This window comes from Pseudophryne corroboree, chromosome 4 (genome assembly GCF_028390025.1).
Source record: "Pseudophryne corroboree isolate aPseCor3 chromosome 4, aPseCor3.hap2, whole genome shotgun sequence".
Classification (NCBI taxonomy): domain Eukaryota; kingdom Metazoa; phylum Chordata; class Amphibia; order Anura; family Myobatrachidae; genus Pseudophryne; species Pseudophryne corroboree.
In genome coordinates this window covers 561,078,467-561,097,490 of record NC_086447.1, presented here as the reverse complement: position 1 = coordinate 561,097,490, position 19,024 = coordinate 561,078,467, and the positions used below count along the sequence as shown (strand labels likewise).

General features: G+C 38.7%; 1 protein-coding gene across 1 annotated transcript; it reads left to right on the top strand.

Annotated features, from left to right (window-relative positions):
- The first annotated feature begins 10,007 nt into the window (after positions 1 to 10,007).
- On the top strand, positions 10,008 to 11,028 carry OLIG3 (oligodendrocyte transcription factor 3). The gene has a single exon (XM_063919727.1). It carries the CDS (start codon positions 10,128 to 10,130, stop codon positions 10,923 to 10,925), a length of 798 nt encoding a protein of 265 aa, XP_063775797.1. The 5' UTR covers positions 10,008 to 10,127; the 3' UTR covers positions 10,926 to 11,028.
- The last annotated feature ends 7,996 nt before the right edge of the window (positions 11,029 to 19,024 follow it).

The following is a 19,024-nucleotide window of genomic DNA, read 5'->3' as shown; positions in this document are numbered from 1 at the left end:
AAGAGGGAGAGGCTGCATAAAAGAATAGGAAAAGAAGGGAAAGGAGTGCTGCATGGAGATTGCAAAATGATTTCTTAATACATATTGTCAGTCTTGTCTTTGAAATGACAGGCAAGATCATTGGCATTGAGAGCAGCAGTAAGTGCCTGCCCTGGTGAGCAAATGAGTTGAAGTTATGGAATATCAAATCTAATTCACCAATGGAGCCATCATTAAAACATAATAATCAGTGGCGGCTCCTCATTATTCAGTCAGGGGAGCTGCCCAGGCTGCAGCTCATGTTGGCACCACAGTCTGGAACAAAATTAGGCTTTGTATCATTTGTGCATACACAAAAAAAGCTGGTAGGGAAGATAAACGGGAATGAAGACCCTGCATTGGCTGCAACCCCTAAAAGCCAGGTAAGGCAGGCATTGTAAAGGCAGTTGTGGCTTCCCACTGGAAGAGCTTTCTGCTTATGGTGGTCCACATTGGTAATCCAGGGAGGAAGAAAACTCCTACAGGATTGAGAGTCTGACATGCAATTAGCAGAAGAAAGACCTTCACATGTGTACCTTGCCAGTGCAATTACTGGGGGCCTACTAGAGATTGTGGATTTTACTGGGAGCTGTCAAAAGACCATTATTGTGGAACTGACATTCTATGAGTCTTGAGGCCACTCCACCTCCACCCCCCCCCCCCCCCCCCCATCTCCCTTTTACCCGGGCTGCACTTTCCATCGATTTCTACTCTTTGTTTCCACCCCACGCAATTGAAGCCACTGAGTGGGAGGGGGTTGGGGCACAATTCTATCTTTCTTGAGTCAGACTTGTAGAATTCTTATATAGAATAGACTGGTAATATGGATCCACACTGCTATATTTATCCCATGTAGTGCCTGATGTTGTTGGGTTTTCACCTCTACTGGCCTGTCCCATCTCCCAAAGGTGGTATTCTTTGGCAAGAAAGCTAGGTAAAAATAACTTCTAATATTGCAAACTAGATGTTAGGATTCACTTATGATTAATGCCTATTGGTCAGTCCATTAGACATTTTAATAGTCAATCCAATCCTGCATTCCATTAGACATTTTAACAGTCAATACAATCCTACAACCATGTGCAATGAGCTCACTAGTCTATTTGTGTCTTCTAGATGATGATTGGCACAGTATTCACTTAAGACCTTAATATTAGACAAGCACTTGTGGGGCTTGTGTAAAATTAGTGTATGATGTCTGTATATATATCTGGTCACATCGTATGCCAGAGTTCTCACTTCCTATGGTGACACCCAGTGCGGCAGTATTGTAGTGTAAGCATATGCTGAAGATGTGCACGCTCATGAGAAGATGTGTGGTCCCATTATAGAAACATCACTGGTTCTGCTATTTAGGTGTCACCCCCTGAGATGGTGTCACCCGGTGACTCCTCTGCTTAAGATTCCCTAGTGGAGCAGAACCAGTTGGGTTCAAGTATGTTAATGGTGTGTCAAGGTAAATGCTACAAAGGTAGACCTGAACACAGATCCATAGGCACCTATTATTAGACATATGTCTTTCTGGTGCTTGATTATTGGTGCAAAACTATGCACTGATCTCTACATTAGGGCCCTCATTCTGAGTTGATCGCAGCAGCAAGAAAGTTAGCAATTGGGCAAAACCATGTGCACTGCAGGAGGGGTAGATATAACATGTGTAGAGAGAGTTAGATTTGGGTGGGGTGTGTTCAATCTGCAATCTAATTTGCAGTGTAAAAATAAAGCAGCCAGTATTTACCCTGCACAGAAACAAAATAACCCACCCAAATCTAACTCTCTCTGCACATGATATATCTGCTTCCCCTGCAGTGCACATGGTTTTGCCCAATTGCTAACTTTCTTGCTGCTGCGATCAACTCAGAATGAGGGCCTAGGTCATGTATCTCTGCATCAGCACATGTACCTCACCAGGCGCCTCCCTTTTTTGTCTCCACCTATCATGATATGTCACTTTTCTAAGCTGTACATGAGTAGATTTTAATGTAAAAAAAAACCTCCATGATGGTTTTATTCCTCCACTCGGGAAAGTAATCTTTATTACTCATCCATAGAAAGACATCAAAGGACCTCTAGTGAGAACATATAGAAACACAAACACAATTCACTGGAACTGCCCATATGATATATATATATATATATATATAAATAAATATATATATATATATATATATATATATAGTGAGATAGATTTTATATATATATATATATATATATATATATAGCTATAGTATGTGAATCTAGAATTACACATTTTTGCAACCCTAGCATATGTAAAACATTATGTTGCAAAAACCCTACGGTTTATGTACAAATCCGATTGTTGGATGTCTGCGCATGTGCAAAATGGGTCTCGCGATATTTCTCGCAGTACCCTCTTAGCCACAGCATGTAATGCTTTTGGGGGTAGGCAGGGGTGGTGATTGGGTTCCATTCCGGTTCAGTGTACTCCTCCGGTTCCAGTCCAGTTCAGTGTATTTGTCCGTTTCAGTCCGGTTCAGTGTATTCCTCCCGTTACAGTCTGATTCAGAGTAATACTCCAGTTCTAATCTGGTTCAGAGTAATACCCAGTGGTGCAAGTAGAAATATTTTCTTAGTGGTACTGAGTGCCTAAAAATGGGCGTGGTCCCATGTTGTGAGGGGGCGTGGTCACGTGCTGCTTTTGGGAGTAGCTACATGACACTAGCGGCGTGGCCACACGACAGCCCATATTTTTTGTAGAATCTGGAGGCAAGGTTAAAATATATAGCAATGCCTCCAGTATAATAGAAATATATAGTGATACCGCCAGTATAATAGAAATATATAGTAATGCACCCAATTTAATAACACTATATAGTTATGTCTCCATTATAACAGGAAAATACAGCTACTGTCGCACTGACAAAGTGGGAGGAGCCGTCATGCTGCCAAGCACCATTGTCTTGTTGCTTTGTGGCACATTATAATTGTGGTAATGGCAAAGTATGTGGCAGGTGGTACTGCGTTCCTGCTGCCGAATTCTTAAGGGTACTCCATACCTGAGCATACCCGCATACTTGCACTGCTGGTAATACCTTGGTTCCAGTCTGGTTCAGCGTAATCCTCTGGTTCCAGTCTGACTCAGTGCTTCCCTCTGGTTCTAGTCCAGTTCTAGAACTGGAAATACTCAGAGAAGCGCTACCATTAAACAGTATTAATAAAATTTATTATTAATTTTTTTTTTTATATATATAACTGTCACAATTCAGTGAATAAACCAATTGTCCTGGAATATTAATCATGTAACATACACCAAAACATTCATGAATAAAGATGGTATCAATTTATAAAATACATTGTAAATGATTTTTCCCTTAGAAGAACATAACCACTTGTATTTCTAATAACCGCTGCAGCAGTTAGGTTTTACTAGTACTGAAAGGGTTAAGCTCCATGCATGGAGCTTAACCCTTTCAGTACTAGTAAAACCTAACTGCTGCAGCGGTTATTAGAAATACAAGTGGTTATGTTCTTCTAAGGGAAAAATCATTTACAATGTATTTTATAAATTGATACCATCTTTATTCATGAATGTTTTGGTGTATGTTACATGATTAATATTCCAGGACAATTGGTTTATTCACTGAATTGTGACAGTTATATATATATAAAAAAAATTAATAATAAATTTTATTAATACTGTTTAATGGTAGCGCTTCTCTGAGTATTTCTTGTTTTGTGAATCTTTTTGGGTTGAGGATCAGCACCTCGACTTTGGGAAGCTGCTGCCAGAGAAACAGAAATAGCATTGTAGGTGTCTTACAGCCATTTACCAGGCGCCCATCCAACCCCCCCTTTTTTTTGGCAGTTCTAGAACTACTTTGGTTCCTGATTATTCAAGTGCTAACCTGGTACAAACCCAGTTACAGTCTACTGAAAGCTCTTCCTAGTTAGCTGCGGTATCCTCCTGAGCGCTCCCCAGACTCCAGCTGTTCTACTGGAGCCTCCATTTGCCAGCAGCCAGTCCTCGCCAAGTATCAACTTACACACAGTGCATTCCTCGTACCAGAGACATTATCTTTGAGCAAGAATTATATTAGGCCCTGAAGCATCTAGTCCAGGCATGTCCAAACTGCGGCCCTCCAGCTGTTGTGAAACTACATATCCCAGCATGCCCTGACATAGTTTTGCTAAAGCTGTGTCAGGGTATGCTGGGATGTGTAGTTTCTCAAAAGCTGGAGGGCCGCAGTTTGGACATGCCTGATCTAGTCTATAACTTCAAACTCAACACTCACAGTAACTAAAATTCGGGTTCACAAACATAAATGTGACATGTACTAGCAGTTATAGAAATTACACCTCTTAGGGCTTTAGTTAAAGTCATTAAAAAATACACTAACAGAAAGCAAGGGGTTCAGATGTAATTTTTCATTACATGCAGAAAAAAACTGCCTGTTTGACATGTGACACAGGAATATAGGGTATTTTAAATTTAGCACTGCAATTTATAGGGAAGACAGTATGCACGCCCCACCCCCAACTCTGAATTTCTCTGCACCGGTTAAAGTACAAATTAACACTCCCCTGCAGTGCAGAATGGTTTTGAATAGGTGCAACTTTGCACTTAGTAGACAGATTTAATCATAATTCTAAATGAGGCTCTGAGTGTCTATCTAACATCATATAGATGAAGTCTCTAGCTAAAAGGCAACTGTCAATAAATTATTACACAAAAGTAATAAAGGGGGCATATACCCCCATCTGTATTGTGACATTTAGTTTAATTGGCCTGGAGACTTGGCAGCAGCAGGATAGAGTGGACCAAAAATGCTATTCCATGGATTGGCTGTCAGCCAATCATGTGACACATTCAATCATGGACACAATTTTTCGCCAAGCATGCCCACCACTGCCAAGCATCCTGACCAATCCTAATGAATGTTGTAATTAGGCAAGAGGTATCCAACTTTTTTAATTCAGTACTTTGGCCCTTAGTATATTTAGTTAGATGCAACATTAGTAATACATCATATTATCATTAATGACTTGCATTGAAAATCAAAATGTGAACATGATATACTTCTGTTTGGTTTGCTTTATTTTGAGAGCTGAATATTAGGTCCACAATTTCTTTGTATATGTTTTACATATTTGTTACACCTGCTTCAGGGTATTTAAAAAGTCTACTTTATTAAGAGTCTTAAAGATCATACATTTGGACTTGCACCTGAATACTAAAAGTAGTGAAAACATTTTGCTGACTCCTAAGGTTGTTAGTTAGTTATTTAATTAATTAATTAATTAATTAATTAATTAATTAATTAATAGAAGGAGAAGAAAAATAAGTTAAATACATGGAAGTACAATGCTGGATAAATCGTACTCATCTTAAAGTAGCTTATATGTTCTAAACTTTTACTAAAAACTAAACAATTCTCCAGCTCTGCGCAATTTTAAGCAACTCCAGTCTGACAATTTACCTAATGTCTTACAAACTGGTTCACTATTAAACATACAGTTAATGAGAATTCTGGAATTTAAATATAGCCTTCCAAGATTTTTCACTTGTATATTATCATACCTTCCAACATTGACTTTATTTCAATTAGGACAAGGCCGCTTCAGAAACAGGATAATGGACACATCACATTAGAGGCAAGGTTGCATCATTATCATGATTATATTGCATATGTATAGGAATTTATCCAATTTAATACATTATTACGAATATAAACTATCCTTTTTCATGGCACAGAATGCTATGCAGTACCTTTTTTTAAATTCATTTTTTTTATTATAGCTATTTCTAAAAACAAAAACAAATTTATGAAATGAAAAATACCATATAAAACTAAAGACTTGTCATGAGTTTGGAAGTTACTATAAATTTTGTATCAAAAGAAACTTTATGTGAGTACTAATACCTTTTTCTGAGCGTGTGACATTTTTTTCAGTGGAAAAAAAAAAGTCTTCAGATGAAATAAATGAGGGGTGGATTTTTATGTCAGTTGAAGATGTCAGTGCGCCTTATGTTATTAATTACTTTACGTCTATTGTTCGGATGACCTAAAAAACATTGCGAACCAAACACTAAATGAATTATTATGAAATATTCAGATTTGCCAATAGAATTTACTATATTATATTTAACATAATATGCTAATTTCTCAATACAGAAAATAACAAGTGATTTACCAGCACCCAAAGTACGTGTTTCCTTCAATACATTAAAGTCTCTCTCAGCAAGATTTTTCATACATACAAATGACCATATTGTCTGATCCAGAATGTTCATCTATAATAAAATTCTAAAGGCCTAATTATTTATCCAGTTTGAAGGTTCTGTATATAATTTGAAAGCCCAGTCAGAATAGGGGAAAATATATATTTAAAAAAAGAGATGATTTACTAAAGGCATACATTTACCCAGATTCACTGATTTACCTTTGTGACAATTTCCAGTGAGATTCAGAGAAAATGTAAAATTTATTGTCTATTTTCTAACAATTTTTCCTGATCTGATTAGGCTTTAGATATAAACATTTATTGGCAAGCTGAGGTTAAAGGTATGCCTTTTGCTTATTATAATTTCAGTGCTGGAAGTAAAAGGCAAGAAGGAAGCGGGGCTGTTTTGCATCAACTGATTCTATTATAATCTCTCAAACTGAATACTTTCCGTTTTATAGGGTGCAAGATTTGTGTCTTTTCCCAGCTAGTTGGATCTGTTTTTAATTCTGTCAAACAAGTTTGCATGTAGCTGCACCAGCTGACTATATCTACAGTGGCAATGTCCTGCCTCCAATAAATCACCTCAATAGACTACTTTTTTCTTTTTCATGAGCTGATCGTTTGAAAGAGAACACAGGTCTACCAAGCTGGGATAAAATATATGCTTTAGTAATTTATCCCACTAGTCCAATTGTTTCCAACCCTCAGATTTTATGATGCACCTGATAACGAAAATGCCATTCAATTCAATTTCTGTGACACACAACTATTATCTATTGTTATCTACAAAATCATGAATAAATAATAGTATGTTTGAAAATGAATGTGAGTTACAGCACATTAGATTAATGGACAATAAAAATATACATACATCTGCCTTTATATATTTTTCACTCATTTTAGGACATTTCCCATATTACGCCTAAATATTGTGACATACAGTCTACTGTACAAGCTGGTATTGGGACACCCGCTGCCCTGGTACTGAGTAGGTAAAGCTGGGAAGTTACCATAGATTAATAATAGTTTGTATAATGATGACATAAGTTTACAAGGTTCCCACACAATATTTGCCTCATTATACGACATATTTTGCCAATTTCCCTGTTGGGATTTGGCCTTGAGTTCTCGGTCCCTCCTTACACAACCATCTCCCAGTTTTCTTTATAGACTATATAAATCTTGTGAATAGCTGCACTCACTTCTAACCGGATAGCTTATAGAAGAACACTGTTATAACTGCCTATAGAACCGGTACACCCAAACCGATCCTGTTACAGCTGATGTCGCACCTGCGTTTTCCAAGCAACATTGTTATTTATCAATAAACAGCAATAAATATTTACTGTTAATGCAGATCATTTAAGTATATAGGAAGTATTATTTGCTGGTAGACTACTATTTGCTGCCAAAACTTTTTAAGATCCGCACATTCAACGTTAGAATAGAAGAAAATAAAACTGCGGAAATCCAGGACTCGTGGAATAAATGTAGCGCTATAGCCATTCACACACACGATGTATAAATGTGAGCAAGCAGAGAAGCAGATTTTTCCAAGCAGGACGCTGATTAAATCATCTTGAAATTGTGTCTGTTTGAGACCATTGCTTTTAAAACATATCCTGAGATAAGAGAATATGACATCTTGCAGATTGTATACGGTATAAATGTGTTTTTTTTTTATCTATATTTCAATAGATACAGTTATGTGATTTTCATCCCTATGTTATACTGAATTTCAACATAATCTAACTAATCTTTCACCAGTAAACATCCCCGACTCCACATGATCTGGTAATGGTTTCACTAGAGTAGGCAACAGTTCCCGTGTCCAGCTGCATGACATTGTCACTGCAACTCCCAGCTCCCTCACTGGAAGCAACGCTTTGGGGTCTTGGTATCGCGTTTCCCAGCCACTTTACATGCAGCATGGACTATTAACCATCCAAAAGGAGGAATGGATACATGAAATCGCTACCATGAATGGGGAAAAAGCAACCATCTTTCAGTAACATCCAATTTGTACTATACTAGATGTTAAGCTCTGAAATAGAATAAATACATTGTGTTTGGTTACATGATAAACTTGGGGAGAATGTAGTTGTCTGATGTGTGGAACGTGTCTAGTGGTTTAAGGTATGTATCGTGAGGATAATGCAAATGTAATAAAGTAAAAAAGGTTTATCACATCCCCAGTCACCTCTGATCTTGTGTATTGCAAATAAAGATTCTCCCGTCATGTTATCTGTATTTTTACAGTTAAAACACAATGTTTTCTGAATATTTTAGGAGAGCTACATTTTCTTCTCAAATAAAACCTAGTTTTTGCACACAAACACACACACACACACACACACACACACACACACACACACACACACACACACACACACACACACACACACACACTCTAAAGGAAAAGGGAAATTAAGTTACAATGCTTTAGGTATCTTTAAAAAAAAAAACATTAGTGTTAATGCTTCGATTACCCCACGCTTAAATTAAAATAATTGATACATACGTCGTTAAGACAGCATAATATGTCAATATAATGTATTTATTAATATAGATAAATGATTCATGTATTTATTAATGTATTGTATATATTTATATTCTCACATTTATATATATATTAAGCGAATGTGTTCTGAAATGTTTTAATTTTTTACTTTTTTTTTATTCATACTTAATTATTTAACTAGAAATAAAGAACGTAATATATATTAATATAGGTATCTGTTCAAGAATCTACTAATAAAATTGTGAAATATTAGGACTATTAATAAATGATAAATTAGCCGTGTTTCCGGCTTCAGGGGCAGAATCCTATTTGTAAACAATCGATTCCCGTAAGGGGAAGATAGAATTATAATCAGATATATACAGTAACAGCATGGAAGTACCTGATAGTTTTATGAAGCATCTTCTATAGTAGTATCGCTATATTCTTAACTGGTAATAGTGATAACATCAGTTCTGCATAAAGTAAATTCAAAATTGGCACCTTCCTAAACTTTTCCAAAAGTTTTTTTTTACATTAATAAATAGACAAAAAGTTGTGCAATAAGGTGTGTGTGTGTGTGTGTGTGTGTGTGTGTGTGTGTGTGTGTGTGTGTGTGTGTGTGTGAGACAAACCAGTTCACTAGCAGAATTCACATTTATTTTGAATGTTTTCCATTATTGTGTATTGTTAGATATAATTTGTATCGCGCTTCTGTAATTAGATAGTATTCAGTGATTTTCTGCAAAGTAATAGAACAGTTATTTGATTAAATGACAGGGAACATTTATTGTGTAACTTGATTACAGGTTTGCAGTATACTGTAAGTGATCGGACATACTTATAGTATCTGCTAAGAAAACGTGCAAGAAAATCAATAATTGGGCAACTGTATCCATGCGTGTATCCTTAGTAAGTACTTGCACATACTGTAGGCAGAATGAGATGGCTATGAGGGGCAGGCAGTACAGGACAGCCCCTGCAGTGGTCAGTGAGTGTGCTGTGAGTCTGTCACTCAGGGGGTTTTGCGTTTCCTTGGCTCCGGATGGTCCATGAGCGAGATGTCCCAGGGTGGCATCACAATGAATATGAATAGGGCCTCTTTCTTAGTACGACAGTCAAAGCGCACCGCCCTGAATAATGGCACGTCATCCTAACAAGACTATTATAGATAGGAGGGCTTCTTTTGTCTGTCTCCTGTGAAGTAGCTCTATAAATGCCACTGTCTGCAGTCCTAGCGTGCAATTCATTCACAGCTCGCCCTGACTACTACCTGCAGGCGAGAGGGAGAGAGGGAGAGAGAGAGAGAGAGAGAGAGAGAGAGAGAGAGAGAGAGAGAGAGAGGATCTACATAGACTCTTGTCCCCACTCATCTTCCAGAGGGAAGTTTTCCAAGTAGCAGCATAGCTCTCTTAACCATACAATGCATTCTGATTCCAGCTCCATGTCCAGTAGAGCCTCATCTCCAGACATGGATGAGATGTATCTCAGAGGCCACCACCATCACCACCACCACGACCAAAGATTGAACTCTGTCTCTTCAACCCAGAACGACCTCATGCAGAAGATGACAGACGAAGTGCTCTCCAGGCACAGCTCTAAAGGGGACGGAGAGAGCAGCAAATATAAAATTAAGAAACAACTGTCTGAGCAGGATTTGCAGCAGCTGAGGCTGAAAATCAATGGCAGGGAACGCAAAAGGATGCACGACCTGAACTTAGCCATGGACGGCCTCAGGGAAGTCATGCCCTATGCTCATGGGCCTTCAGTGAGAAAACTTTCCAAAATTGCTACCCTCCTTCTCGCCAGAAACTACATCTTGATGCTCACAAGTTCTCTGGAGGAAATGAAGCGGCTGGTAGGGGAGATCTATGGGGGGCACCACTCTGCCTTTCACTGTGGAACAGTGGCACATACTGCCCCCCACCCAGTTCACCCACCTACTGCTGTCCATCAGGTGCATCCCATCCTGGGCACTACATTGTCTTCTAACACACCCGGACTTTCTGCATCATTGCCAGGAATCGGCAACATCAGACCGCCACACTCACTGCTCAAACCCCCATCAGCCCCTTCCCTCCCACTTGGCAGTGGTTTTCAGCACTGGGCAGGACTTCCATGCCCTTGTACCATCTGTCAGATGCCACCTCCACCCCAGCTATCAGCTCTGACGTCCAGCATGAGCAGGATCGCTGCAGAAGCCAAGGACTTACTAAAGTAATAGGCACTTCACAGAACATCAGAGACTGGACATTCACTTTTCAGATAATCAGATTAATTACATATATATGAATGTATAAATATAGATATATATATATATTTGTGGTGACGCAGGAAAACAGACAAGAAATCCTGTTTGCATGCATGCTTCTTTTTTTCTATACCATTGCTTCCATTGCTTTATTTCATCTGCTTCATCATTTCTCAGCAAGGTAAAGTTTAGGTGGATACTTGTGAATATGTTGTTTTATATGTAAATTTGTGTCATATGTAAATATTTTTATGGGAAAGTTTGCCGAACAAAGTTCCTATGGAAAATTATCCATCACATCTGTGCAAGACTGTCCCATGTCTGTATACAAATATATGCCATTTCTAGCAAAGAACTGAAAAGAACGCATGCATGCTAGGAGAGAGTCTTGTGGGAACATCCGCCTGACTACCATGCAATTTTCCTTGTAACAAGGATTTTATTAGTGAATTCTTTGAAATCTGATTTCTTGGTGTGTATGTGACTGTACAACATTTTAGAAGGAGATGGGACTCTAGCAGCGTCTGTCCCCAATTCTAGAATTATTTCTATACTGGTGTCCAGTATGAAACTGTCACTAAGGACTTCTCCGACTAGCACCACCTCGTCATGTACACGGAGACGTGGTCTCTGCTGTAACCTCTACATCGCTAGGGTTCTAAAAGAAAACTCGACAAAAGTGACCGTGCATAGTAATTTTATTAGGATTTTGTGGTTGCCTTTTTTTTTTTTTTTCTTCTTTCTTTTTTTCTTTTAGTTATTGCTTTAACTACGATTTTAGTCCCTGGACATTTGCTTGAAACTATTTTGTTAGCCCTAAAGAGAGCGCGTGTCTTTATTTTTATATATTCTTGATAAGTATCAATATATTTATTATGAACCAGCGTTGTTTCAAATTAAAAAAAAAAAGTATTTGAACATTGTTTGTGTTTGTTCTTTATTCGTTTTCTCAAGATATCCTAGGAATTTGGAACGCAAATAAACTGCAAAGATTGATATTGGAAATAAAATATAAAAGATAATTTTAGTGCGAGTAACGAAGTAAACAGATTAGTGTAATAAGAGATGCTTGAGATATGTTACCTGGTATTGTAGTAAGTCAATGTATTTCAGTGTCAGTTATACTAATTAGGCACAGAGTGATAGAATACAATGCATCAATTATCAAATTAGTCTGATATTCCTGGATGGTGTTTACAAGTATTGCACTTTTCTTACAGTAGAAGTCAAACATCACCAGAGAGATTGGATCTTTGCAGCATACTTGCCTACCTGACCCTCTCCATGAGGGAGAAAATGCTCTGTTCCTGGACTTTCCTGGTAATGTATGATTGCCATCACCTGTGGTGAAACACCTTTCTTATCAATTACCTAGCTCACCACAGGTGCTGGCAATCATACATTACCAGGAAAGTCCAGGAACAGAGCATTTTCTCCCTCATGGAGAGGGTCAGGTAGGCAAGTATGCTTTGCAGTAGAAAGATAAAAAAAAAATAACTGCAATTAATATAATATAGTGTCATTTCTGCTGACACTAATCTCTGTGTTCTCAAAAGAGATTTCTCATATACCACAATTAATCATGTATAAAATAACCCTATAACATTTATGTAGTTAAGTCAATACTTGTTTCCGAAACAAAGTTCGGTGGACCTTTTTCCTCTTTACTGATACAGGGAAACTAACCTTTCACGAGATCATTATGTAATCATTAAACAGCATTTCAGATCTAATTTCTTAATAACGCAGTAGATACTGCATAAAGAATTAGCTGTGTGTATGTATATATATATATATATATATATATATATATATATATATATACATACACACACACATACTACGTTTATGTCAGCTGTGGAATTAAAAAAAAGAAGTGTGATAGATGTAAGTGGTGTATCCATTCACACAATTCAGCAGGGTATCACTCCGATTTCTACAAAGTTCCTGGACCCAGGTAAAAAAAACTATTTTTTGAGGTGTCACTGAAGTCTACACTGCATACTGTGATCATCTTTATTACGCTGCATTACAAGTCTGTATTCACTTTGGGGAGCAATATCAGCATTTTATTAACCATTTAAGGAAAATCTATAATTTTATCTATGACTTTAATAGGCAATTGAAATCATCTGGGTGTTTTCGCCTAATTACCCATGAGGCACAAAGCAATCTAAAGAGAGTCAGACAGGCCTATCCCATAGTGCAGGCTTTCCCAACCACGGTCCTCAAGGCACACCAACAGTGCAGGTTTTAGTGATATCCAGGCTTCAGCACAGGTGACTTATCTAGTAGCTCAGTTATTTTGATGTAACCATCTGTGCTGAAGCCTGGATATCACTAAAACCTGCACTGTTGGTGTGCCTTGAGGACCGTGGTTGGGAATGCCTGCCATAGAGTGTGCTCTACACGTGTGTAAATCAGCAGATAGCAGTAGCTACACTTTTCAGTAACCCGAGAGTTGGCTCATTTTTGTTAATAGTACCACTACTGATATATGTAGTGAAACCAATAACAAATACCCTACACTCCGAGAATCAGCATTCACACCAATACATGGCTTACAAATTATTCAGTCACTTTAGGTAACTAATGATATTGACCAAGCAGACACCACAAGCTTTTATCTGAATTCCATATCAGAACCCTATAACGATGAGTAATATCAGGAGTTGTATTTGGGCGCACTAACACCTCCAATGGCTAAATAAAATTGAGCTCATCATTGTAACCTGCTTGTTAAATATGATAAGCTCCCCTTCACCATTAAACACCCTCCCGCCCCCCCCCCCCCCCAAAAAAAAAAAACACAACACAAAACACACACACATACACACACACACACACACACACACACACACACACACACACACACACCACCTCAAGTTGAAAATGAATGGAATTGCTTTAAGGCATTACAATGCATTATTGAAAGTGGACGGATTACTGGTATGTAGTATTAATGCATTCTTGGATATCCTTGTACAGCAAATAATAATAATTGTTCTAATGACCTATAGGGATTACCATGCCTCCCAACATCACCCTTTCCAGGAGGGACAACATTTAAGATTGCTCTCACTTGTGTTGAAACAACTTTGTTGTCATTTAACCTGTGGAAAACAGGTAACGGCAACCCTAAATTATGAGGGAAGGCCAGGAACAGAGCAATTTGACCCTCCTGGAATGGGTCATGTTGGGAGGTATGGATTAGCAGCAAGCCCATTTGCTGCTGGTGAATAATTCGGTTAACACAAATGGGGCATATATATATATACATACATACATACATACATACATACATACATACATACATACATACCTACCTCCCAAAATGGCCCTCTCCAGGAGGGACAGAATGCTCTGCTTCTGGACGTTCCTCTTAATTTATGATTGCCATCGCCTGTGCTGATACACCTTTCTTATCCAGTAACCTGTTCAACACATGTGCCAGCAATCATACATTAAGAGGAAAGTCCAGGAGCAGAGCATTGTGTCCCTCCTGGAGAGGGTCATGTTGGGATATATATATATACATACACACACGCACGCACGCACGCACGCACACACACACACACACACACACACACACACACACACACACACACCATTAGTTTGGTGACATCTCTTAACGTATGCAATGTTCTTATTTGTGTTCACACCTATTTCTACCACCAATAATAAACTGGGAAGACTTGATCCAACATAGTGTATAAATATAAGTGAATCAATAATTCGAATAATTGTTGCTATCGTGATCTTCAACAGGAATCAGTCAATATTTTTGCTTACCACCAAAACAAGACATTAACCATTACAGTGTAAGTGGGACATTTGCTTATAGAATTATGAAAAACAGTTCCTTAAATTAAAAAAAATATATTTATCTAGTTTACATACAAGTGAAAAATAAACGACAATAACCATTTCCATTCATCTAACATGTGGATATGGATAGTATTTACTAAACACATCGCTGTGTTTTTGATAACGAGACCTGATATCAGGAGCATAAAAAGTATCAGGCCAGATAATGAGCATGCTGGTCTTGTGTGTGCAATCCGGAAACTGTTCGTCCGGCACTTTAGACCAACAATGAATCGCGAACTTGTGTTACGGAATTAAACAGAACTAATTAAAAAGTTCTTGATACTAGCTCGCCTCTCAGAGATGAGTAAATAGCGGTACCTGCTACACATACTGTAAGCTCTCACCATTTGTGCAGCACTGAGAAAGTGATGTTACTGTACTTCTAACGAAGAGGAGAGTACAATGCACTATTGTATACTGTCCTTCTTGTATACTGTTCCGTTCCCTAACACCAGGATGGGACGTGATATTGTTGGACTGATTTACGTTCCAAACTTACCCACACTTATCGCTGCCACTACCGGGATTACAGAAGCGGCTCAACGCTCAATATTTACCAGCTACCTGTAGAGTGTATAAGAAGGGTTGTGACCGGCCTTAAGGCATAGACACAGCAGTATTGCTTAGTAAAAGTTGTATCATTAACTATAAAATACACATATAAATTCGTTTAATGGTTACCTGTCTTTCATTTTGCCACTTACATGTTTATTAAATAAATAAAATAGTATATTTGTTTGTAGGCAATTTTTCATGCTCTAACAGTGGTAAAAGCTTGCTTTTGCTTTTAGATTAGATGAGCTTTAGTCCGTCACGATTTAGCTGATGATTAGAAAACAAATAATTTGATCATTAGTGTGATACATCATAATAGCGTGTTAGTAATTTCATATCTGTATTTTTTTTTTTTTTTTTTGTAATGGACGAAAGGCTCATTACATTTCCGCAGAAAACAATTAATACAAGTACATATACATAGGATACAAACCAAACTTATGTGAACTTTACAATTACAATTATCCTGTTATTTTATTTTTATAGCTGTAGAAATATACAGTAGCAAAGTGCTGATAGTGAAAGAAGGAAGTCCGTGTGTCTGATCGGAGTTTAATATCATTTGAACTGAAAACGTCTGTAGCAAGGAAGCCTGTGATAATTCTTCCTGACCTTTCATTTCAGAATTGGACTGAACTACCATCCAAAAATGATACTGACATCTTAATAACATTTATTTAGTTAAACTTGTATTAATTATATTATGTATGTATGTATGTATGTATGTATGTATGTATGTATTTATTTATTTAGCTCCCATTTGAAAAGCTCAAGTGTACTGTATGCTGCAGCTATGTAACCAGGGTACAGAACAAAATGATAACTCATAGTATATTCGAAGCTGGAAGAAGACAGCAGGGGCAAACGCAGGATTTGAAAGGGGGGGGGGGGGGGGGGGTTAGCAGGGGAGGATAGGGAACTAAAAGTGGCCCTGGAAAAATTTGTACAAGTGGTCTCACATGTCTAGCACCATAGGTGTAGCATAGGATGCTGTGTAGCCATGGCAAGAGCAACCCACCTACCCCAGAGATTTGGTGTGTATATATATATATATATATATATATATATATAAAAGCAAGATAGTGTGAGAGCACAATGATTATTAGGCTTCTTTGTGGAACTACAGGTCCAATAATGAGCCGATTAAATACCAGAACAGTGCTTCTCTCTTCCAAGCACTAATATCCACGCTGAAAACACCCTGCTGTCGTCCTCCTCAGACACCCGAATCCAATCGGGACAAAACAAATTCTAAAATAGAGATGAATGGAGGCGCCAATAGTGCATTAATAGAGTAACACTTTAATAAACTTCATTCACAGAGCACATTGATAAAGGCGTACCAAAGGTGGCGGTTTAAACCACTGCTAGCATAAATACCAAGAATCCCACATGGTCAAGCTTGCCATCAAGTCCTTAGACCGGGATCATCATTCGTGTCAAGCCGTGCCCCTACCGGTTTCATCACAAGGACATCGTCAGAGGGCTGGCTTGACAACTTCCAGACCCAACCTTTATACAAATATCACACCTGCATTCTCTTAATTAATTTCACAGTGACTAATATCCATTAAGAACAGCAAAATACAATTACCATTTTACAGCAATAAACAAAAACACTCTGTGCTTGTTCGGCAACAATACAAAACAAAATAATTTCATAAAAACAGGCATATGTTAAAAAATGGGAAGCAGAAAAAACTCTTTCACATTTACACAACTACACAGCTTTTCACTACTACTTTAAAAACACATAAATCAGCACCAGAAGTAACATCCCATGAATAAAGCTCTCTAATAGGCCCTACACACTGCGCAATATCAGTCTAATAGGCCCTACACACATGCCGATATTCTGAAAGATATGAACGATCTCGTTCATAAATGAACGAGAACTCGTTCATATCTTTCAGTGTGGAGACTCCAGCGATGAACGATGCGCGGCCCCGCGCTCGTTCATCGCTGATCTCCCGTCGGCTGTGCATGCAGGCCAATATGGACGATCTCGTCCATATTTGCCTGCACTTCAATGCAGCCAGGTGACGGGGGGAGTGAAGAAACTTCACTCCCCCCGTCACTGCCCCCCCGCCGCCGGGTTGCTCGTCGGCCGTATCGGCCGTCGGGCACCTCGGCGGCGCATCGCAGAGTGTGTAGGGCCCTAAAGATATGAAGATCTCGTTCATTAATGTACGAGATACCATTCATATCTTTGAGTGTGGAGGCACCAGCGATGAACGATGCGTGGCCCCGCTCTCGTTCATCGCCGATGGGGCACCAGCGATGAACGAGCGCGGGGCCACGCATCGTTCATCGCTGGTGCCCCATCGGCTGTGCATGCAGGCCAATATGGACGATCTCGTCCATATTTGCCTGCACTTCTATGGAGCCAGGTGATGGGAGGAGTGAAGAAACTTCACTCGCGCTGTCACTGCCCCCCCGCCAACAGGTCGCCCGTCGGCCGTATCCGCCGTCGGACAGCTCGGCGGAAGATCGACAAATGTGTAGGGCCCTTAAATCATTCTAAGTTAAAAACGGGGTAAGTTCATTTCCCTCATTTAATCCTTTTGGGTATAATGTATTTAATGTCAGAATCCAATTAGTTTCTCTCCTACTCAGTTTATTTAACCTGTCACTACCCCTTTTATCAATAGGTATGTGGTCTAATCCAATCAATTTCATGTTTGAGGGGTTACCTCTTTGACATTGGTTAAAATGTCGCGGGACACTGTGGTTTTCAACATTATTTTTTATATTTCTAAATTATTTTTTAGAAGGTAGAGGCATTCGCGGGGCGGCGGCACCACTCCGTTTCCAAGTCGGAGACATAGCATTGTGGGGAGCTGCTAAAAAATGGGGGCGCGAATGGGGAGCGTGATGGGGGTGTGATTGGGGCGGCTGCATGATACCACACACAGCTGCTGTGATCAAAAAGATGGCTGTGGGCCTCTTGCAGGCACAGCCAGGTGTAACCTTTGGACTATGTACTACTAAACTATTATTATCCAGTGCCTCCACCCAAGCTTAACTCAAAGTGTTTTGTATTCCGTTATACAGGGCTGGCTTCGGACAGCTGGTAATATTTCCCTTTAATAGATAAATATTAACACTACATACTCTGCACTCTCGTGTTTTAAATGAATGTGACAATATTTAATAGTGATGATAGTACAATATGGCAAAGATTGTAATATAACAAGAAAATACAATTTATAAGTCACACTTTCCCCAATAATCCTACCCTCATGGCCTATACAGGTTACCTGCATGCAATACAATAAATTACCTTTTGGTAGCCACCAGAGTTTGCCTAGGCAAATCTAAAAAAAATATATCCCTAGGTGTACACCTGAGTTGCAAATTAAATGTCATGCATGACCACCTCCAGTAACATACATTAAGTATAATCTAGACTCAAACATATATGTAAATATACACCTTACTATAAATATATTTCTTTCTGGTTATAAGCGCTACAGACACCCAGTAAATGTTCCTCTTTAAGTGTTTATTTACATTTACTGAGCTGTATAATAACTCATGAATTCGTGTATCCGGTATATTCGTATTAAGCTCATTTAATGTATTGAATTATGCTGCCTGCAGTTTAGGAGTCTCCTCAAGACACTACTTTACTTCAGCAGACA